This window comes from Rhipicephalus sanguineus, chromosome 3 (assembly GCF_013339695.2).
Source record: "Rhipicephalus sanguineus isolate Rsan-2018 chromosome 3, BIME_Rsan_1.4, whole genome shotgun sequence".
Lineage (NCBI taxonomy): Eukaryota > Metazoa > Arthropoda > Arachnida > Ixodida > Ixodidae > Rhipicephalus > Rhipicephalus sanguineus.
The window spans coordinates 219,873,562-219,892,971 of NC_051178.1; the positions used below are offsets into that span (position 1 = coordinate 219,873,562).

Genomic DNA, 19,410 nt, shown 5'->3' on the forward strand with positions numbered 1-19,410 from the left:
TCTGTAGTTTAGAAAAAAAAATACTGTCGACGTTTAATGTCCAGAGTGAATTGGTGGCTAAAATGTTCCAAAATTACTCTGCCAAAACCTCTGTCTCAAGGCGGTGATTTGGGCGACTGGATCGCTTGAAACAAAACCTGGCCTAATCGTCAAGCCATGATGTATAATTTACGTGGAATCCTTTTTATTTATAGTGAAGAACCGTGCAATCTAAACAAAGGACACAGCACTTGGTTTATTGGGAAAACACAGTGCTCGAAATGAAGTGCACAGAGGAAGGGAAACTATCAAGACTTAGAATAACAGAGAGCTGAGCTAGTTGGTAAGTGTTCATTCTAAAAAGACAGGGCGTGCAAACACGGACACAAGAAAGAAGTCGGGACACCACAAACGCCGACTAACAACTGAAGAGACGCACAACGATGGAAAAGAAAGAAGGCACGAAAACTTATCTGCGAAACGGCTGTTTGGCCTAGTTGGAAATGGTTCATCATTTAAGAAGCGCAAAATGACACGGGGACGAAGCATAGACACACACAGGACAAGCGCATGCCCATGCAATAGGCTAACCTATCAATCCGGCACGCGTGGGGGTCTACGTGGAAGATAGCGGTTGAGGCATTTGATTTCATCTTTATGCAAGTTAATCGACGGTTGGCTCACGCATGCGCTACCACTATTCTCGATATGCCATGCTTCAATCATCAGGCGCGTTTCTTCATTTCTATGCCGGTACAACACTGCGCATTCAGCGAATTTTGGCGTGCGCTTACAATCTCGACAATGTACAGATAGACTAGAAGGTGAGCCTCCGGTTAGCGATCTCTTATGTTCCAATAATATCGGGTTAATGCAATGGCCCATCTGTCCTACGTAGAAGCGGCCGCAGCTGAAAGGGATCTTATACACCACACTCGTACGGCAATCAGTGAATTTGTTGGTGTGTTTTACGAAACAAATATCGGTCCGCTTCGTGTCTTTTACTCCCTCATTCTTCCTCTGCACAGCGGCACAAATCTTACCTAGCTTATTGGCAGCCGTGAAAACAACATTAACACCGTATCTACTTCCTACTTTCTTTAGCCTGTGAGATACGCAATGAATGTACGGTATAGCTACGACACGTTTCTTCCTATCGCTTTCTGCGACCATGCTCGGACTTAACATGATGGACTTCTTTAAACGTTTAGCGACAGTGGCCACTGCATCACGAGGATACCCTACATCTAAAAGACGCGTAATCTGTGCGTTAAAGCTATCACTCATTTTGCACTCACACGACTTGGTGAGCGCTGACCTAAGGCAAGACATGGCGATGCCATTTTTTTACAACCTTCGAGTGCTTCGACGAAAAATTTAACAGCGGTTTTGAAGATCTAGGAGAATACTGCCAGCACACGTGGTTCTTCTGAAACGTTAAAGGCCAACTCCAGCGATTTTTCGAGGTCAATGGATCTCAATAAAATTCGCTTTGGGTATGTTCCTTTTCATGTTCCCGTTGTTTATGCCAAATTACAAGCTGGAGACATGCGTAGATTCATTACAAATAAATTTTATTGATTGTCCCGACTCTCCCCACCTTGCTTCCCAGAATTATTGGCAACATTGTGTGCGTGACGTCATTTTTGTTAAAGCGGAAGTGACGGAACCGACGGACCCCTAGAGCGTCTGCTATCCGCAACGCAACAATCACGTGTGGTTGGCGAGCGCTTTGTTGGCTGGGCGTGTGAATTTCTGTTCCTTGTGGCAGTGCGTGCGATGGGTGGCAAGTGGTGTTGCGTTGTGGGCTGCACACGATTCCCCATTGGCAGTCACGAAACACTCGCACCTAACGATTACCTTGCGTCTTTATATTAGAGCTAGCAATGCCGGTCTACCACACGGAAAGTGCAGTAATACCATACCGGCTGAAGATTGCACATGCGTGAACATTACCATACAGAAACACTTTCTGTAACGTATACAGGGTACACCAGGCCTATCGGTATACGGTGAGCTGCGCGTCGTGTGAAACAACTTAGCCTAATCTAGTAACGTTGGTGCGAAAAGGCTGCTCGTACTTGGCTTATATTAAATTCCTTCTGCCCTACCAACGCGACATTGAACGCTGCTATTGCCGAACTTATGCACTTTTCCCATAGCAATATTAAGAAGCTTTAGTTAGTGTGCAAACTTCTCAGCGATAGCATTTTACCCAATCACGGCCCCACAAACTTGAGCTACCTGGACAGGTGGCGCCATCTGGCGGTGGAATGCGCAACCAGGCAAGCAAGGAACTAAACAGGTGTGCCTACTTCATCGAAAAGGAATGGAATGGCGATTTTAGTTCGCCTACAAATGCGTCCGAATTGCAGCCGTCATTTTCCGACAGCTCCAAGGAGCCTGTGCGCATAGCACGGTCAGTCACGCACAAGATATATTTCCGAGGGAGTCACCTTTCCCCTGAGCGTCTGCTCTTCGCAGCTTTCATACTACGCGCTGGCGGGACTGGCATGCCTTGCATGATTTCCTGTTTTTCCCTACTTTTACGTCACGCGAAGACAGTATGCTCGGTTGGCTTTCGGTTTCGGTGTTGCGCTTTTTTGTGTGTTTAAAATTATTCTCCGATTTTCAAAGTATTTCTGCTATCGGGCCCATGACAGGAGCGTCTCAGGAACATAAAAGCACCATCACTTTGCCGGAGTTGGCCTTTAAGGAAATGTCTAGATATTGTATTCCAATAATTATTCTGAGGCACCTCTTTAGTAAAGCTCAGCCCTCCTCCATTTAATTCAAATTTTTCGCTCACTAAGGTTATAACCAGTTTCAAAGTCCTCACCACTACAAAAAATCAAGTAATTGTCCACATAATGAAAAACCTTAATAACCGAATTACCTAAGGCACCCTCCAAAAGTTTGTCAATCTTGCTAAGGTATAAATCACTAAGAACCGGAGCAACCTTAGAACCAATACATATCCCTGATTTCTGCACATAAACGCCTTTCTTCCAACCTACCAGCGTAGACTTTAAATACATGGAAAGAATTTCTAGAAATGCCCCGGTAGAAACACCACATTTATCGGTGTTTCCGTGTTTGCACGCCCTGTCTTTTTAGAATATCAAGACTTCTAGTGGCGCATGCACCAGTGACTAAACCTGTTAAATAACATTAGTTACAAAGACAGCAACACCCCTTGTCTGTTTATCGAAGGCGTGCTAACACATGCTGCAGTTTTACATTTCATTGCAAATGCTTGAAACACTTGACGTGTAATCTTATCTTTGTGTCTGAACCAAACAGGTGTCTTTTTGAAAGTTGGTAGGCAGCCACATCTTGCACAGTGGCAGCAAGGCCATCCATTGTGCTAAATGGCAAACTTAATGCCATGGGTAGTATACGAGGATTTATTGGTCAGCTTGTAAAGAAAGGTCACGTCCTAGGTGACCCCAGGAGGCAAAAGAAAATAGTGTTCCATATTCGCCATCATGGCTACGAGCGGCACTGGCTTTGGGAGTTAACACGCACAGAAATGCACAGCGCAGTGGACGAGAGAGCAACCGAAGCTTGTTGGTTCGGGCCCGACTGGCGACAAAGCTGCGTTTTTGTCTGTTTTAATTCCTTTACGTCACAATTACTGCACTACAGACCACAAATAATGTTGCCTGTACTTTCCTTGGCTTCTAGTAGTGTACTAGTAGTAGTCTGGCATGCTAGTTTTGTGTGTGGTTTTGGTGATACCAATATCTTTCGTGACCCCACGTGATTTGTATTATTGAAATTGTACTGCATTCATTTATTTATTCATTTGCCTGTGGCTCAAAGACCAAGCAAGAGAGGAAAAAAAAATTGTGCTGATCGTTCTATGTTTTAATATTCAACAAGAAATTATTTGTTGTTTAATAATGAAAACTGTGTTCATAATAGTGCTGATGTTGTAGTTGGCTGCAAGCGCGGTGCTAACAGTAAATTGTATGGTGACCTTTAGCTTGACCTCTGGCTCCTTTAAAATCTGCCTGATGGCAGCCCTGATGGAAGGTCATCATTGGCTGCTGGGTGATTCCACGAGAGATCAAACACGCAGGTCCGGTTGATATTTTTCTTCTGTCTGGGTTTTTTATATGTTACGTGAGCGCATTCTAAGTGCACAGAACTGGAAATTTTATTTCCGAAAAGCGCGCCCAGCACGCAAAAAAAATGTTTCAGGGTGGCGGCACGGGCGTCCTGTTTTTGCTCACCGCAATGTTTTTGGATTTCATGGCTGAATTTAATGCAAACTGTAAACGTGTCGAAAACATTTCTGTTGGTTTTTATATACATTACTGTGAATTACATTCATGCTCTCTTTATGCTGTCCTCAGAAGGGAATAAATATGAAAAAATGGCAAACACGGCCGAAATTAAAAAGGTTTGCTATGTTTGATGCAACTTGGCGCGTTTCCTATTTCACACAGAAACTTCAAAACAGTGCCTAGTATAGAAAAAAGCATTTGTAACATTTCTGAGAAAGGTTGCTTTTCCTACATTCAGCGCAAAAGAAGAAAAAAAATCATTGGAAAAGTGAGTTTTCTCAAAAGAGCTCATTTTCAAAAAATAAAAAAAGACACCAGCCTCAATTTTGACGTAACTTTCTTATCGAACAACACTTATGTCTGTCAAAACACGGTTTCAGTATCATATGACCTCATTTGCTTTGTTCACGAGATATAAAGGGCCAGAATGACCCTTGCTGTGTGTTCTCACTACTGTGCCATTGATGATTGTGATCAGCTTGAATTGTGCGTAAATCTACAGTTTTAATTATTTTGCTGCAGCAGAACTTCGCTCTGGTGGCCTGTGTTCTAGAAAAATGCATTCTCAGATTTTATTTGTGTCAAGCGTGTGCGGGGGTGGGCTACTTCCGTTCTCTAAAGGGCTAACGTATACGTAGTTTGCAGCCTACAACCTTAACTTACCCAGCCATTATTCACTAATCAAGAGCACGCTAGGTGACTTTGCGAAAACTCCTCTTACACACCAAACGAAGCATCTGTATGCAGTGACAGGCCAGCTCTAACTAAATGCCACAATGAACAGGCGCACTCTTATGGAGGTGCTTTCTCACTGCCTGCTTGCTTCCTTTCCATTATGTGTATTGGACGCTCCAACCCTCTTCCCCATAAGACGCACACTATGCCTAAATAACATTTGTAGAAAGTTGTCTCGGCCATTTCCGAGCCATTTATTTCGCTTCTCGCTATCACATGTTTTCGGCGTCGCAGATAACGTCTTCCTGTATCATCTCTACCTTTACCTCAGTGTTCCAGCAGCCAGAAAACATGCGGTGCGGCATGATTAAGCCATAAGTGGCCGAAGCAGCCCAATTTATGATGTTTTGTCGGCACTTTGCTAAAGTGCTTTCCCACGTCGAGAACAGCAGAGGTGACTGGTGGCACCAGACGAACGTTATTCCTAATTTCGACAACGAGTGGCCCACACATTATCACAGTACAAAGCCTTTAGACACTGTTGGTCATAAATTGTGAAACCATGAGCAATTCTGGAAACTCATTCATGACAGCAGTGCAGAAGTGATAATGAGTGGGGCAGTGTGAACGTTTCCACCTGGTCTAGCTGTTCACTACACACGATGTGCGCTAGGTCCGAGTATTCTGTGCCGATTATTTACGCGGTCACAAAAAGAATATTGCTGAGGAAAACATTTTCGTTGCTGTTTCTGTTGTTGCCTACCTGCGGAAGGCACTGCCATGGGCTGAGGTTATTTGCGACACCTACGAGGTCTGCTAGCATTGTTTTATGCGTCTCAAGGAAGACCTGTCTACATCTATGAGAACTGGGATGAGGCAGACCAGGCATTTCTTCAGGAAGAAGAAGCGATTGATATCTTCAACTGGTGCGTCCACCTTTCCTCTGATGCTTGTTGTAGGCTGCAAACAGCCCTTTAGAGGGCGGCAGCAGCCCGCCATCGCACACGCTAGAGACCAATAAAAGCCGAGAATACAAGACAAGCCACCAGAGCAAAGTTTTGCTGCAGCAAAATAATAAAAACTGTATGTTTACGTTCAGTGCAAGCTGATAACCACCAATGGCACTTAAGGGAGAACACATAGCAAGGGTCATTTTCGCCCATTATATCTTGTGAACAAAGCAAATGAGAACATATGATATTAAAACCATGTTTTTACTGGCATAAGCACTCTTCGATAAAAAATTTTCTTCAGAATTTAGACTGGAGTTTTTTTTTTTAATTTTATTTCTTGAAAATAAACTTTATTGAAAAACCTTGCTTCTATGGCTATTTTTTCCTTTAAAGGGGTACTGACACAAAAATTTTGGCCTCGCGTTTTTTTGCTGCAATGTGTTGCTGGGGGCCTGTTAGTCATAACACGGCACATCGTTTGCTGCAGCGCGTGACAGATAATTAATTACAGGCTCCTCATTACCTACCAGTGTCAGTTTTGGTTTCAAAAACGACAAGCCTCCAGGTGCAACTATCACCACCTAGCGGCTTCAGCGCTCGATCACGTCAGCACACAGAAGTGTGACGCACTTCCGCGCTGTTCGCGTCGTCTCCTCGCATTCGCACGCTTGCCGCACGTGCTGCGCGATGTCGTCGCCATCATCGTCCTCGTTGTCGTCCTCCTCCTCATCGTCGTCTGTTGGCGACGATTTCCTTGAGACACCAACAGCGCAGCGGCGAGTGTGTCAAAACAGAAATGGCGGCTACGACGTCATCATAACTTGTTGTACCGGCTACAACGGTTACGTAGGGGAAGTAGGGGGGTCACCTCGGGTCACCTCCGAGGGTGTCAATGCAACAGGTGCGGCCTCAAATGCTGGATCGCACATGCAGACTTCAAAATTCATATAAAATACCTTCCAAGCTTTATTCGCTGTCGATATTTTGCAGATGGTACACGCACGTACACGGAAATCGATCCAGCAGGCTATCTCGGCCGCGAAATTTTGTGTCAGTACCCCTTTAAGCTGCCTGTAGAAAAATGACCTTTTGCAGAAATGTTGCAAAGGCTTTTTTCTATACTTGACACTGTTTTCAAGTTGATGTGTGGAATAGGAAACATCATGCTAAGGCGCATCAGACTTGGCAAACTTTTTTGATTTGCCAGTTTTTCACATTTTTTTTTGTCCCTTTTCAGGACAGCATGAATAATTCACTTCACAGTAATGCACATTAAAAGCAGCAGAAAAAATTTTCGACACAACATTTATAGTTCGTGTTAAATTTGGCCGTGAAATCCAAAAATATTGCGGTAAGCAAAAACAGGACGCCCGCGCCGCCACCTTCAAATATGTTTTTGGCGCGCTGGGAGTGTTTTCTAGAAATAAAATTTTCAGTTCCGTGCACTTTGAATGTGCCCACATAACATATAAAAAACCCAGAGAGAAGAAAAATATCGACCGGACAATCTCTCGTGGAATCACCCCACTGTCACTCAGGTACTGTAGTGTTAATGCAAGGGCTGCACTTGAGGCACTGAATTTCTTTACAGTTGCCAAAAGACTTGGTTTGCCTTACAACTTTTGAGATGAACAACATATATGTGGGTTTTGGATGGAAGAAGAAGTACAAGGCACCTACAGATTTTGGCTTTGCAATCAAGGTAAGCCAGTCTTAAGCTGTAGCTCAGTGTATCTCTTTATTTGCTTCCAGTACTCTCTTAGATTGAGAGCGTGGCATTTGGGTCTTTGTGCAATGAAGGACGAGCATGGCAAGCAAAGGCGTGCTGTCAGTGCATGTACTAACGGCTGTAAAATTGTGCAAGGATGCCTTGGGAGCATGGTGCCTGCGCGCACAGACTCTGGCTTTCACAACACTGGTGTGGTGAACAGCACAGCAGTGTATGCAGAGTGGACGCAGACGGACCCTTGGGAACCTTGCAAGGTGACGCTGTCGTATCTACCGTGTCTCGAGTGAGCTCTCCTGTGAGTGCTTGTGACAAGTGGAGCTCACCTTTCTGCAGTTGCCTATCTCTGGAATCCACCTGCATTTAAGACTAGACCCTGCTGGTCACCCTGCTGTGCTTTGGGTAGAGCAATGGCTTTGCATTCGTGCACCGTAAAAGGGTGAAGACTTGACTGGCTAGTGCGTGTATTTGGGCAGTGCATAAATGCCTCTGTGACAGAAGACGATTTCCTCCCCAATGCTCCTTGTGAAGCAGACGGTCAACTACATTGTTGCTCTTTGCTACAACAACTTTATATTGTTCTGAGCACCAGGCGACATGCTTTCAGTCCTAGCCAACAGTGCTTGTGTGCCCGATTGTTTTATTTTTACATATACTGCCGCCTCTTTGCGAGACATTGCAGGGGTGGGTACATAAGTTGCTTGGAAATCAGGCATAACATAGGACAAATTAGCATGCAAAGTAACGCAAAACTGCGTGAATGGGCAAGGAAATAGCAAAACGTGTGATCAGTATTGCATCAAGAAGCACGTGTTTAATGGTAGAAAAAAATCTCATAAGTATACAAACAGTGCACATCACGTTTAAAGCTCACGAGACATTTGACGATGAATTTCTTCCCCAAATCGTGCGGAAGGTAACTGCCGAAGTGCCCCGTCAAGACCATTCCAGAGTTAGACTGTGGATGGGAAAATTGAGAATCTAAAGCTGGCGTGGACAGCAAGATGAAGGGGGTGAAGGCTCACGAGTAGGGTGCTTCAAAAATGAAACTGGTGCTGCGGTAACCGAAGACTCATGTGCAATCTTGTGATAAGGCGTTTCTCAAGTGACAAGTTATGTGCGTGCAATGAAGGAGAAAAGTGGCGGTCGTATCTGCTATATGTGAACCTTATCACTTTCTTTGGCAAGGATTCCAACTCGGCAACGTTACAAGGGGGACCAGACAACGGATGCCTACTCCAAGACTGCCCTCATTAGGGTTTTATACGCAGTTAGTGTGCAATCCTTGGTAGTGCCCTTGAACGTACGATTTAAGTCAAATAGTTTGCGAAGGGCCTTCGAGTGGATGCGATCCATGTGTTTCTGCTACTTCAAGTTATGTGTAAAAGTCACCCTGAGGTATTTGAACTCATCTACGTGTGTAATATTAGTTCCTGTGTAACCTGAAGAAAAACATAAAGGCTTAACCTTATCAGAGAAGGTCATTGAGACTGTCTTTGTTAGATTAGTAGATATTTGCCAGGAATCGCTCCAAGCACAGAACATAGAGAAAACGTCATTTAATCGAAACTGGTCAGTACTATTGGAAATTACGGAATATAGTGCACAGTCGTCTGCATAGGAACAAAGTTTAACTGGCGTGTTCTAAGTGACCTTCACGATGTCATTGATATAAATAACAAATAAAAGCAGACCCAATACGGATCCTTGGGGAACACTCAACGCCCAAGGATTCAACCAGATTGCGCAATTCCAAGCCCCAGTGCCTGCTTCCCAAGCACCCAAGTCACGCATATTTTTTCTGCTTATCCATTGGTGCCAAGATCTGAAGCTGTGCACTGACGAGCACCTCACCTCGGTGTTTCCTCGCCTTTCATTGCAGAACTTGCACTCCTTTCTTTTCTGCCCTTGTGTGCTGCGTTTCATTTTCCGCACGTTTTTAAAGGGACACTAAAGGCAAATAACATTTTATGTCAGAGTGAAAGCTCAATGTATGACAACGTCTAAAACGGCAGTATTATCAACAGCAGTGCCCTAGTTACCAAGATATTAAGCTAAATGTATCACATGATGAGTGCCACGAGCGGGACATTTTGGAAGTGATCCTGATGACGTGAGAGAGTCTGAATACAATTAATCACTCGTAATCAAACTAGCTGCAATAAAAAAAGAACCTTCCGCACATCAAGAGACGTAATAAAATGCTGCTTGTTCGTTTCTGTTTGATTCATGGAAAAAAGAACCTCTTTGGCGTTGCCATGGGGAACGGCGCGCGTGGTTCAAAAGTTCCGTTTTCACAGAACTGCGCTTCGCCCAGCGCCCTGCTTTGCTCACGCGGTCGCGTCTCAGTGGTAGTTTTGGTATCGTGTACTGGCGCGTGTGTCTTGCGCGCTCGTGAAAGTCGCTCTGACAGAAAGTTGGACAAAATACTGCATGCATGTGATGTTGCCGGATGCCCGAATGGTGCACGCCGCCGCGCAGTAAAGGCGAGCAACGTTGGGCGCGGCAACAGTGACGTGCGAAATACCGCTTTCAGGCGGGTTATTTGAAGTGCACTAACGCAATGCGGACCACTAAAATGTGATTTTATTTCAGCATAAGCACTTCCTTGTCATAAAAGTAGCACTACGAGGTTTCTGGACCGCTATTTCAACAATCAACGTCGACTTAATATTTGCCTTTAGTGTCCCTTTAACTTTCTGCTTTCCATGTTGGAGGTGTGTCGCTTCTGCAAACCAGCACATGATGTCCGGTGTGGGACATCACCATTTGCTAGGCAGTGATGGTGTATGTTCCAGTTGCGCAAATCCAGAAAATCACAAAAGGGGATGCACACCTTCTATGGTGGCCATTTTGTTTATATATATAGGTTTCATTTTTTGATACATAAAAACTGATATCATGCCTTGAAGTAAAATTATGAAAAATGAGCATGGGTTCGCACGTCATCGAGTCTTCTTAGAAAGTCGTCAAACGGCCGCATTAGCTTGGCCAGAAATTTTTTCGAGGGGGGTGTATGCATGCTTGCGCATTCGTTTGTGTGCGTGTATCCATGCATAACTGAATAATTTCAGGGGGGTGGTCCCAAACCCCCTGGCTACGCCAGTGAATGGCAGCTGCAATTTTAGCGCAGTCTTACACACCTCAGGGGCACATTACAAACTCGGTGATGTGATAGTTGCACCAAACTGCACCAACAGATGAAACCTGCTACATCCTGCTATTTTGCAAAAATCCCATAATTCGTGCCGAGCATGTGCCAAGACGTTGTTCTTGCAGTCTTTTGGAGAAAAAGAAGACTTGACATGTTTGCAAACCATATTTAAATTAACCCTGTAATTTCGAGTGGTAATAAGATCATAAGTGGCTATATCGTTGGAGTAGTTGCTGGACCCAACCCGGCCAAGCAATTCTGACTGGCTCGTACTGCATAAGTAGGGTTTTATACTGCTACTAGACCATACTGCAAGATTGCGTTATTAATAGAGCTGTGCGAATAGCAGTCTTGAGTGCGAAGCAAGTTCAAATAATAAAATGTGAGTGCGAATCGAATATTTTACGAATAGTTGTGGAATATTTGTCGAATCTTTTTTTTTAATACTTTGAAGCGAAGTTACAGAAAAAAGGTTGCAGAGGATCCCTAAGCATATTCTTATGAGACAGCAACATGGAACTCATTTTTTTTTACTAAGTTGGTGAAACACTAGAGGGCTGGTGTTTCCTAGTTGTCTTATCAAGAGTGAGGCAATGCAGAGGCCAAATAGTATTTATTTACATAATTGCAACTAAAGTGGTGTAGACGACACTTTACATGCGAAAGAAAAAGACGCTATTACCTCAACCTCTCCTCCTCTTCCAACTTCTGTGGAGGCCCAACTGATGTCGCGGACAAGGGCACACTCCCTTCGAATCTGGAGTTCTTAATCTGCCCCATGTAGGCGTCAATGTATAAGAACATCTGAAATTTTGGACTCTGCCGAAATTTCAGGTCCAAAAGGGCATTAATTAAAGCCCCCCCTCTAACGCGTCTATTGATAATCTCGTAGGTTCGAACTAGTGCTTTCGTGAATCAATCTGTTTGCGGCCGTAGCAGAGTCCGAAAAGCAGCTTTGCCGCAATGCCAGAGTGTGATGGGGTGAAGCATATTGAAAATCTGAAGGGGACACTGCCACGGCACGGTGCGGCGATGCCTTTCCGGATAAGCACCGGAAATGCACGGAGGTGTGATGGCAGCGGGCGGCAAACGCGCCCAACCCTTCTGATAAGCATCTTCAGCTAACTGCTCAGTAGTGCTGTGGCCTAGCGCAATGGTATGCGTATAACCCAAACGCTCTGCGCCGCCGTTCATGCTGCCTCTTTGTGCAAGACCGCTAAGTGTGCCACACAGACCCGTTGCCTTCACGAACGAAAGCAGCTCGCCATCGCCGTGCCCGTGTGCAACCGGGAATGGAGTGGCCATGTTGTAACTAGGCCTATCCGAACGAATGCTATCATGGTAAACGCATGCGTACGGTACAGCAAGCGCCCCGGCAGTGAAGGCGTCAGCTTGGTTGGCGATTCGCGACTGCCTGAGCGGAATAAAGAAGCATGCATCGGTTTTTGGGACAGCCCGATTGTTCGGACGATTTTGCGGTCCCTACAGAGTCTGAAAAATAGGACGTTGACTGTATTTATCTTCCGAAAGTTCAAATAGTGAAATTCCGGTGCGAATCAAATCAAATAGCAAACACTATTCAAAAATTATTCTAAAGTTCCAATATTTGCACACCCCTAATTATTAAGTTCAGTAAAAATAGCTTCTAACTGCTGCAGAAAATCAGCGCTTGTTGAAATTACAAGTTCCTGGATGACAATCTCCTGTTTCATTGGTTCTATTAATTGTAATGAGCTGTACGTGCATGTTCTTTAGTAGACCATTTCCTTATATTTAGTTTTACAAAAAATTGTGGCACTATTTGTTGTAATTTACTTCCATAAAAGTTCATGCAGGGTGCTTAATTTTTGAAATAACAGAGCCGGGCTAGTTGGTACGTTAAAAAACCCAGGGCTTGCAAACACAGAAACAAGAGCCAAGTCAAGACACTACAAACGGTGTTTGTGGTGTCTCGATTTCTCTCTTGTGTCTATGTTTGCAAGCCCTGTCTAACTTAATTTTTAAGTCAAGTCTGGCCATACAGTAAGCAGACTTTGTCAACAATTCCACGTGCTGCAATAGACATTGGGATTTTGCTGAGAAAAAATGGTGTCCCAGCATCCAGGTTCTGTTTCTCGACTGCAACAACAGTTCCTGTTTGAGAACTTGCCCAAGTTAAAGCAGTCAATCATCGTTTACACGAGAGAAGGAAAAAAGGTAGCAAGAGCTCCTACCAATACAAAGCCTTTTATAGAGCACAAGTTATATTTCAGCCACAAAGGACCAATGACGAAAACCTTTATTTTATCAACCAGGATCCTGCATACACTTGACCACGCAGTGAAGACCTATAGTTGTTCTGAAAGCACGAACGTCATCAGAATAGTTGTTATGGATATTAAACAGAATCTGTGGAGAAGTTTACACAGCTGGCTTGCGCTTCCAGCAGTCTGACTAAAGCATCTGGGAAAGTCATATCCATTAACAAATATGACGTGGATTCTGGGAAAATGTGAGATGGCCTGAGGTGACGGGAGTAAAGAAACAGAAAAACAAAGAGCGGTAACTTAACGTCATTTTTTGGGGTATTCTAAGCAAACATGCATGTATTTGTGCATAAATCTATTCTGTTGCACATGTGGTACAACTGCTGCAACTTAGAGAGCTCCGGTTTGCGCCTGATAATGTGTGCTTGGTAACTGCTCCAAAAGGTTGTTACGCAGCTCAAAAGCAAGGTTTTAGCTGCTCGAGAAGCTGCACCGAAGTGGCTTCGGTCGGTCACATCACTGCAAACTAAAGAGGCGTTAAAGAAATTTTTGAACAAATATTCGACTACTGTAGCCCTTGGTTTCCTAGCTTTTGACATTTGGATAGGGTTCAAAACCGAGGGTGCAGTTCTGGCATGCGCTGACAAAGTGTTCATCAACTCTGGCAACCTTATCAGGTCTACAATGTCTTGATGTGCCAGAGTTCAGGTGTGCTTCGCCCATCATCTTTAATCTTCTCAGGGAACGCTCGCTCCGCTTCACATGCATCAGCAAGATGACCCTGACAATGCTGTCCATACTTGAAACACTGGCAGGTGGACGAGTGCCTGTGCCGGAGTACCACTGCTCCATGTATTTTAGGTTGCAGTGTTCTTCGTGTAACAAGCGCACACAAGACACGACTTAACCTGTGTCGATGCTATTTGACGTCCGCACCTGTTTCTGATGGCCTTTACAGAAGGACAAGTTCGGGACAAAAGTTGGGTACATCACTGGCTACTAGCTGTGGGCTCCGCGGTGAAAGTAAATTTCAAATGGATTTTCCGATCTTATAATCGCTTGACCTCCATTTTACTTCCCACTAATCTTGGCATCCCTGCCATACGCCTGCGCATGGCAGCCCTGCCATGTCCAGTAATCTCTCGTTTTGTATTCGGCAAGGCACAAAGACCTATAAAAACCTCAATTGGGCACAGGTCTTCATCCACGTAGCGCGCACATATGCTCTCATGTTTGATGCAAGAAATACCCGCTTGCCATGCATGCTGATAGCCCTGTTGTCCGTTGGAGTGCTCAGTATCTTTTGGATGGCCTTTCCAAATCGATCAATTATTTCGTTTTGAAGCTGTGGAGACGTATACGACGTCCCGATGCGTTTCATCCAGGCCTTGAATTCTGTGTTGTCTTTGCGTAACATGAGATCTACTGGTACACTTGCAAGGGGTGTCCCCCCCCCCATGATTTGCGCCACTGGTATGTTGGTGAGATTATCAGTGTGCTGGAAGCCTCTTTCTTGCTCTGTGGCCAAGTGGTATCTCGGCTTTCCTAGTACTATAGCTGCGTACACTCGGCATGTAGCTTTGGTAACCAGCAAAGTGGCACTGGTTAAGCCTTACTGCCAAGGCAGTGTGGCAAACACACATCGGGAGGGCCATAAATGCAGCATTTGTGTCCGTGGACAATGAGCCAGTAAATATCTCTGCCAAATTTGTCTGTGCACTCAGTGGCAGGAAGTAGCGAGCTGAATTGGCACAGACTGCCAGCACTGTGCAGCGGTCAAGGTGTCTTGTGTGACACGTGCATGGCATCAGAATAACTCGCACCTGATGGGAGTCACTATTCCCTTTGAAACAAGCAACCTGCTAGCAGGTAATGTTTCTTCATCTTTCGCTTGTGGAGGAGACAGTGTTTCATAGCTGCCTGTGTTTACTCTTGCAGCACCCCCAGATACAAACAAAATCGTCCAAGTACATCAAGTACCTTTGTGCTGATGACAAGCTGACCCTGCAGCGCTGGGTGACGGGATGCAGAATTGCGAAGGTAAAAAGTGAATTGCTTGTGTTCTCATTAACAGACAGGAGTTTCCTGGTACAGCAAGCCTTGCTGCACGTGCGCATCTCAGGCACTCCTGCAGCATTTTCATGGTCCATTTAGTTTCCTCTCTCCGATGAGTTTGAATTGACGAGCAAGGTCTAACACAAAATGGCCATGAGATCTGAACCGAGTCACCCTCCTCTTTTTACACGGATGTCATTTACTTAGCTTCTGAGTTGTGGCTGCAGTTACTAATTCTCACGCGTGCGTCTGCTTCCTGCTTCGTGCAAACATCAAACAGCCAGATTACTCACTGCGTGGCTCAGCAGTTTTATTTTGGCCGAGAATATATATTGTCTTACCGCACACACTCGGAACATTTGCTACACAATGATTGATCATTAGTATACGTACAGCAAAAGCTCATTAATTCGGGAAATCGGATAATTTGGATGTGTTCTCTGATCCCAGACAGCACGTGTATTGCTTAATAGCATCAAACTCGTTAATTCAGTCATATTCGGCTGCAATTCGGTTCGTTCGGATGAACCTCGGAGTGCACCAAGCACCGAGTGCTGCAAATTTGCAACTCAAAGGAGTGAAAATGGCGTCCGCTAACAAAGGAAACGGCCACAGGCCTTTGCAAAGGTGTGGTCGCCATCCACAATCTTACCACAGTCGTGTTGTGGGCGACTAAGACTTAAGCGGCTGTGGCAAACTTGTTTCGTTTTAGATTTTACTTGGCGCACGTGAACTGTGTAGGTGCTACCTTTTTTTTACCCACGGTGGTATAGTGGTTGCGGTGCTCGACTGCTGACCCACATGTCGTGGCATCAAATCCCGGCGGCCGCTTTTTCGATGGAGGCAAAAATGCGTGAGGCCCGTGTACTTAAGATTTAGGTGCACGTTAAACAACACCAGATGGTCAAAATTTCCGGAGCCCTCCACTACGGCATCCCTCATAATTAAAACATGGTTTTGGGACGTTAACCCCAACAATTATTATTACTGTGGGTGCTATCTTTGATCACGTCGATAGCAACTGGGGTCAAAGGTGCGGCAAGCAGTAGTTTTGTTGAATTGTGTAGTCGCCGTCATGATTGTGCATAAGAAAGCCAAGTTTCTTCAGCAGCAGATGCTGTGCTCAGCACTTTCATTTCAACTCTGGACATAGGCTGCGTGCGTGCCTTCAGCACTGCGTGGATGTTATGATCGTGTCTCTAGTGACCACGGTTTCAGCCATAGCGGATGCAGCACACAGTAGCTTTGTTTTGATTTCCAGCAACATGCAGGTCATCTGGTGGATGGCGTTGAAGATGAAGAGAAAACGGCAATTCGGCCTAGTTGGAACAAATTCATCCTTCACTTACTCGCGCAAAACACACGGGGACAAAGAGAGACCTAGGAGGACAGGCGCCTGTCCTCGCAAGTCTCTCCTTGTCCCTGTGTGTTTTGCGCGAGCAAGTGAAGGATGAAGATGAAGAGCTTCAGTCGTGGTCTGCATATCACTTGCTTGCTACACTGTGATGGACGAACAGTCAGTCACCGGCCATTTTTCCGGCAAAATGCTTGTCACATGTGCGCAATGTTGTTGATGGTGGCGGTACATAATAAAGGGTAGGTTCAGAGCAGATTTCGGCTTAAGGATTCTTGAGCCGTGGTGAATGAAGTTGCGAATGAGGAAAATGCGTTGATGTAATAGACACTTGTTTAATGTTTTCTTGATACTTTTGATAATTTGGCATTCGGTTAATTCGGCCATATTTTCTGGTCAACAAAACAATAAACAAGTGTGTATTACATCAATGTATTTTCATTTTCTTGATGAATATACATAAGTACAGTACTTATTTTGCGTAAGGGCAGAGTAAAAGCTGAAATTTTGGTCATTAACAACTTTGTTCACAGTGCGACCGCGGCTCAAGAACCCCGTGTGTTAAGCTGAAATCTGCTTTGAACCCATCTCTAATTATCGCGGCGGCAGCATTTTCGATGGAGGTGAAAATGCTAGAGGCCTATGTGCTTAAATTTAGGTGCATGTTAAAGAACCCCAGGGGGTGGAAATTTCCAAAGCCGTCCACTATGGCATCCCTCATAATCATATTGTGGTTTTGGGATGTGAAACTCCTCTGTAACTATAACTAACCATCCCTTATTGTTAGACGTCACACTAATTAGAACTAACAGATAAGAAAGCCAAGAGGATGTCATTTGTAGTAATTATGGTGTAAATGTGAAGAAAGCAAAGTGGACGAAAAGATAACTTGCCGCTGGCAGGGGCTGAACCTGCAACCTTCGAATAATGCGTCCGATGCTCTACCAACTGAGCTATAGCGGCATTCATGCCCCCCGTCCACTTTATGGGGTACATTATGGGGCATTGAAACCTGGGAGTGTTAGTCAGCGCCGCTAGTAGCCATGACGGCCAGTGTGGAACACTCTTTTTCTGCCTGCTGCTGGTCATCTGCCACCTCACAAAAAACATCACGTGCTTCGCGACACCAGCAGGCAGAAAAAGATTGTTCCACACTGGTCGTCATGGCTACTAGCGGCGCTGACTAACACTCCCAGGTTTAAATGCCCCATAATGTTCCTACCCCATAAATTGGACGGGGGCCACGACTGCCGCTGTAGCTCAGTTGGCAAAGCATCGGACGCATTATTCGAAGGTCACAGGTTCGGCCCATGCCGGCGGCAAGTTGTCTTTTCGTCCACTTTACTTTCTTCAAACTTACATCATAATTACTACAAATAACATCCTCTTGGCTTTCTTGTCTATTAGCTCTAATTAACGTTGTGTCTAGCGAAGAAAAAGAAGCCCCTAAGATGGGTCCCCCTCTTTCGTTCATCCCTTGTTGTGTACCACAGCCACGAACACCACCATGCCTGCGTAACGATAATTGTTTTGTTGGAAAAATTGCCTACAACTGATCATTCGTTCATCATAATGTAGCATGTGAGTTTTATGCTAGTATGCTAACTTCGGCTGAAGCTCTTCATCTTCAACAGCTTCCACCCTGTTTTAATTTTGTGACATTGTGCGCACACTGCCCGAAATCAAAATGAAGCTACCGAGTGCTGCATCCGCTGTGGACGAAACCATGTTCGCTAAAGGCATGCACACAGTTCTGAAGCTCACACACAGTTCTGAAGCCATGTGTGCAGCCTACGTCCAGAGTTGAAACGAAACTGCTGAGCACCGCATCTGCTGCTGAGTAAACCTGGCGTGCTAATGAACAATCATGAATGGCGACTATGCAGTTGTGAAGGTACGTGGCAAAAGCGGAACTACTGCTTATCGCAGATTTGACCCCACTCGCTATCGAAGTGATCATAGATAGCGCCCAAGCAGTTCACGTGCTACAAGTAAAAGTTTGCTGCAGCCGCTGAAGCCTTGGTTGCCAACAACGCGATTGTGGATCGTGACCAGGGGAAGGCCTGCAGCCGTTTTGGTTGTTCGCGAACGCTGTTTCGGTCCTTTGCGTGGCACGTTTGCGGCGCTTCGTGCTTGCCATGCTCCAAGGATCGTCCAGATTGACCAGTTGGTGGCCAAGTATGAGCTCCTGAACGAGAAAAGGAGGGGAGTTGTCCGAGGGACTTGTTTTCTGTATTATACGCAAGGGATGAAGCTGACAGACAATTAAATGAGCACTCACGCAAATATTTTGCATCTTTGTTTTTTCTGTTGCAATAAGTAGCTAACGAGCCACCTATCACGGCTGGAAAGCTCGTTTGCTCAAGTGCAACGATTAATTATTTGGAGACTGTTTTATAGCACCCAGTTGCAGTTTCGGTTTCAGAGAGCGCCAAGTGAGGCGGGACCCAGAATGGTTTTTATGTAAACATAGCTGGCTACGTGGAAACACACAACCGTGTGAACGTGAGCCCCGCGTTGAGAACACTTTTCAGCGAAGGCTTCCTGGGTGCTGCTATAATCCCGTCTGAGAGGTAAATATGCGTGACCCTCCAAAAATGCACTGCTGAGGCAAGAACAACGGCCTTTGTACTCCCCTGAAAGTCTGCCCCCTCTTTTCGTTGAAAAGGTCTGCTAGGAGAGAGCACTCACAAGGCTCGTGGCATAAAAACCAACGGCACGACAAGCATGTTCTAGGCTATATTATCCTTTGATATTTCGCAGATGATGCGTGTGTGTCACCACAAATCTATCATCCCACAAGTTGTGTCAGTGCTTCTTTCGGCATAGGCGACATTATTTGTGCTTTCTTAGCTGTAGTGTAATGATTAAATCCAAACCCACAACCTTCGAATTACGCGCTTGAGCTACAACCTTTCCACCTGGGCTACGAGTGGCGCTGGCTAGCACTCCCAGGTATTAAGCACCCTACAAAAA

General features: G+C 45.1%; 1 protein-coding gene across 2 annotated transcripts in view; it reads left to right on the forward strand.

Moving 5' to 3' along the window:
* The window catches only part of LOC119388316 (amyloid beta A4 precursor protein-binding family B member 1-interacting protein), a 254,968-nt gene that overhangs the window by 225,872 nt on the left and 9,686 nt on the right, over positions 1 to 19,410 (forward strand). For both annotated transcript variants that reach the window (XM_037656020.2, XM_049413910.1), the window contains 2 exons: positions 7,491 to 7,601; positions 14,964 to 15,065. In XM_037656020.2, coding sequence (XP_037511948.1) covers positions 7,491 to 7,601; positions 14,964 to 15,065 — 213 coding nt within the window. The remainder of the gene's footprint in view (positions 1 to 7,490; positions 7,602 to 14,963; positions 15,066 to 19,410) is intronic.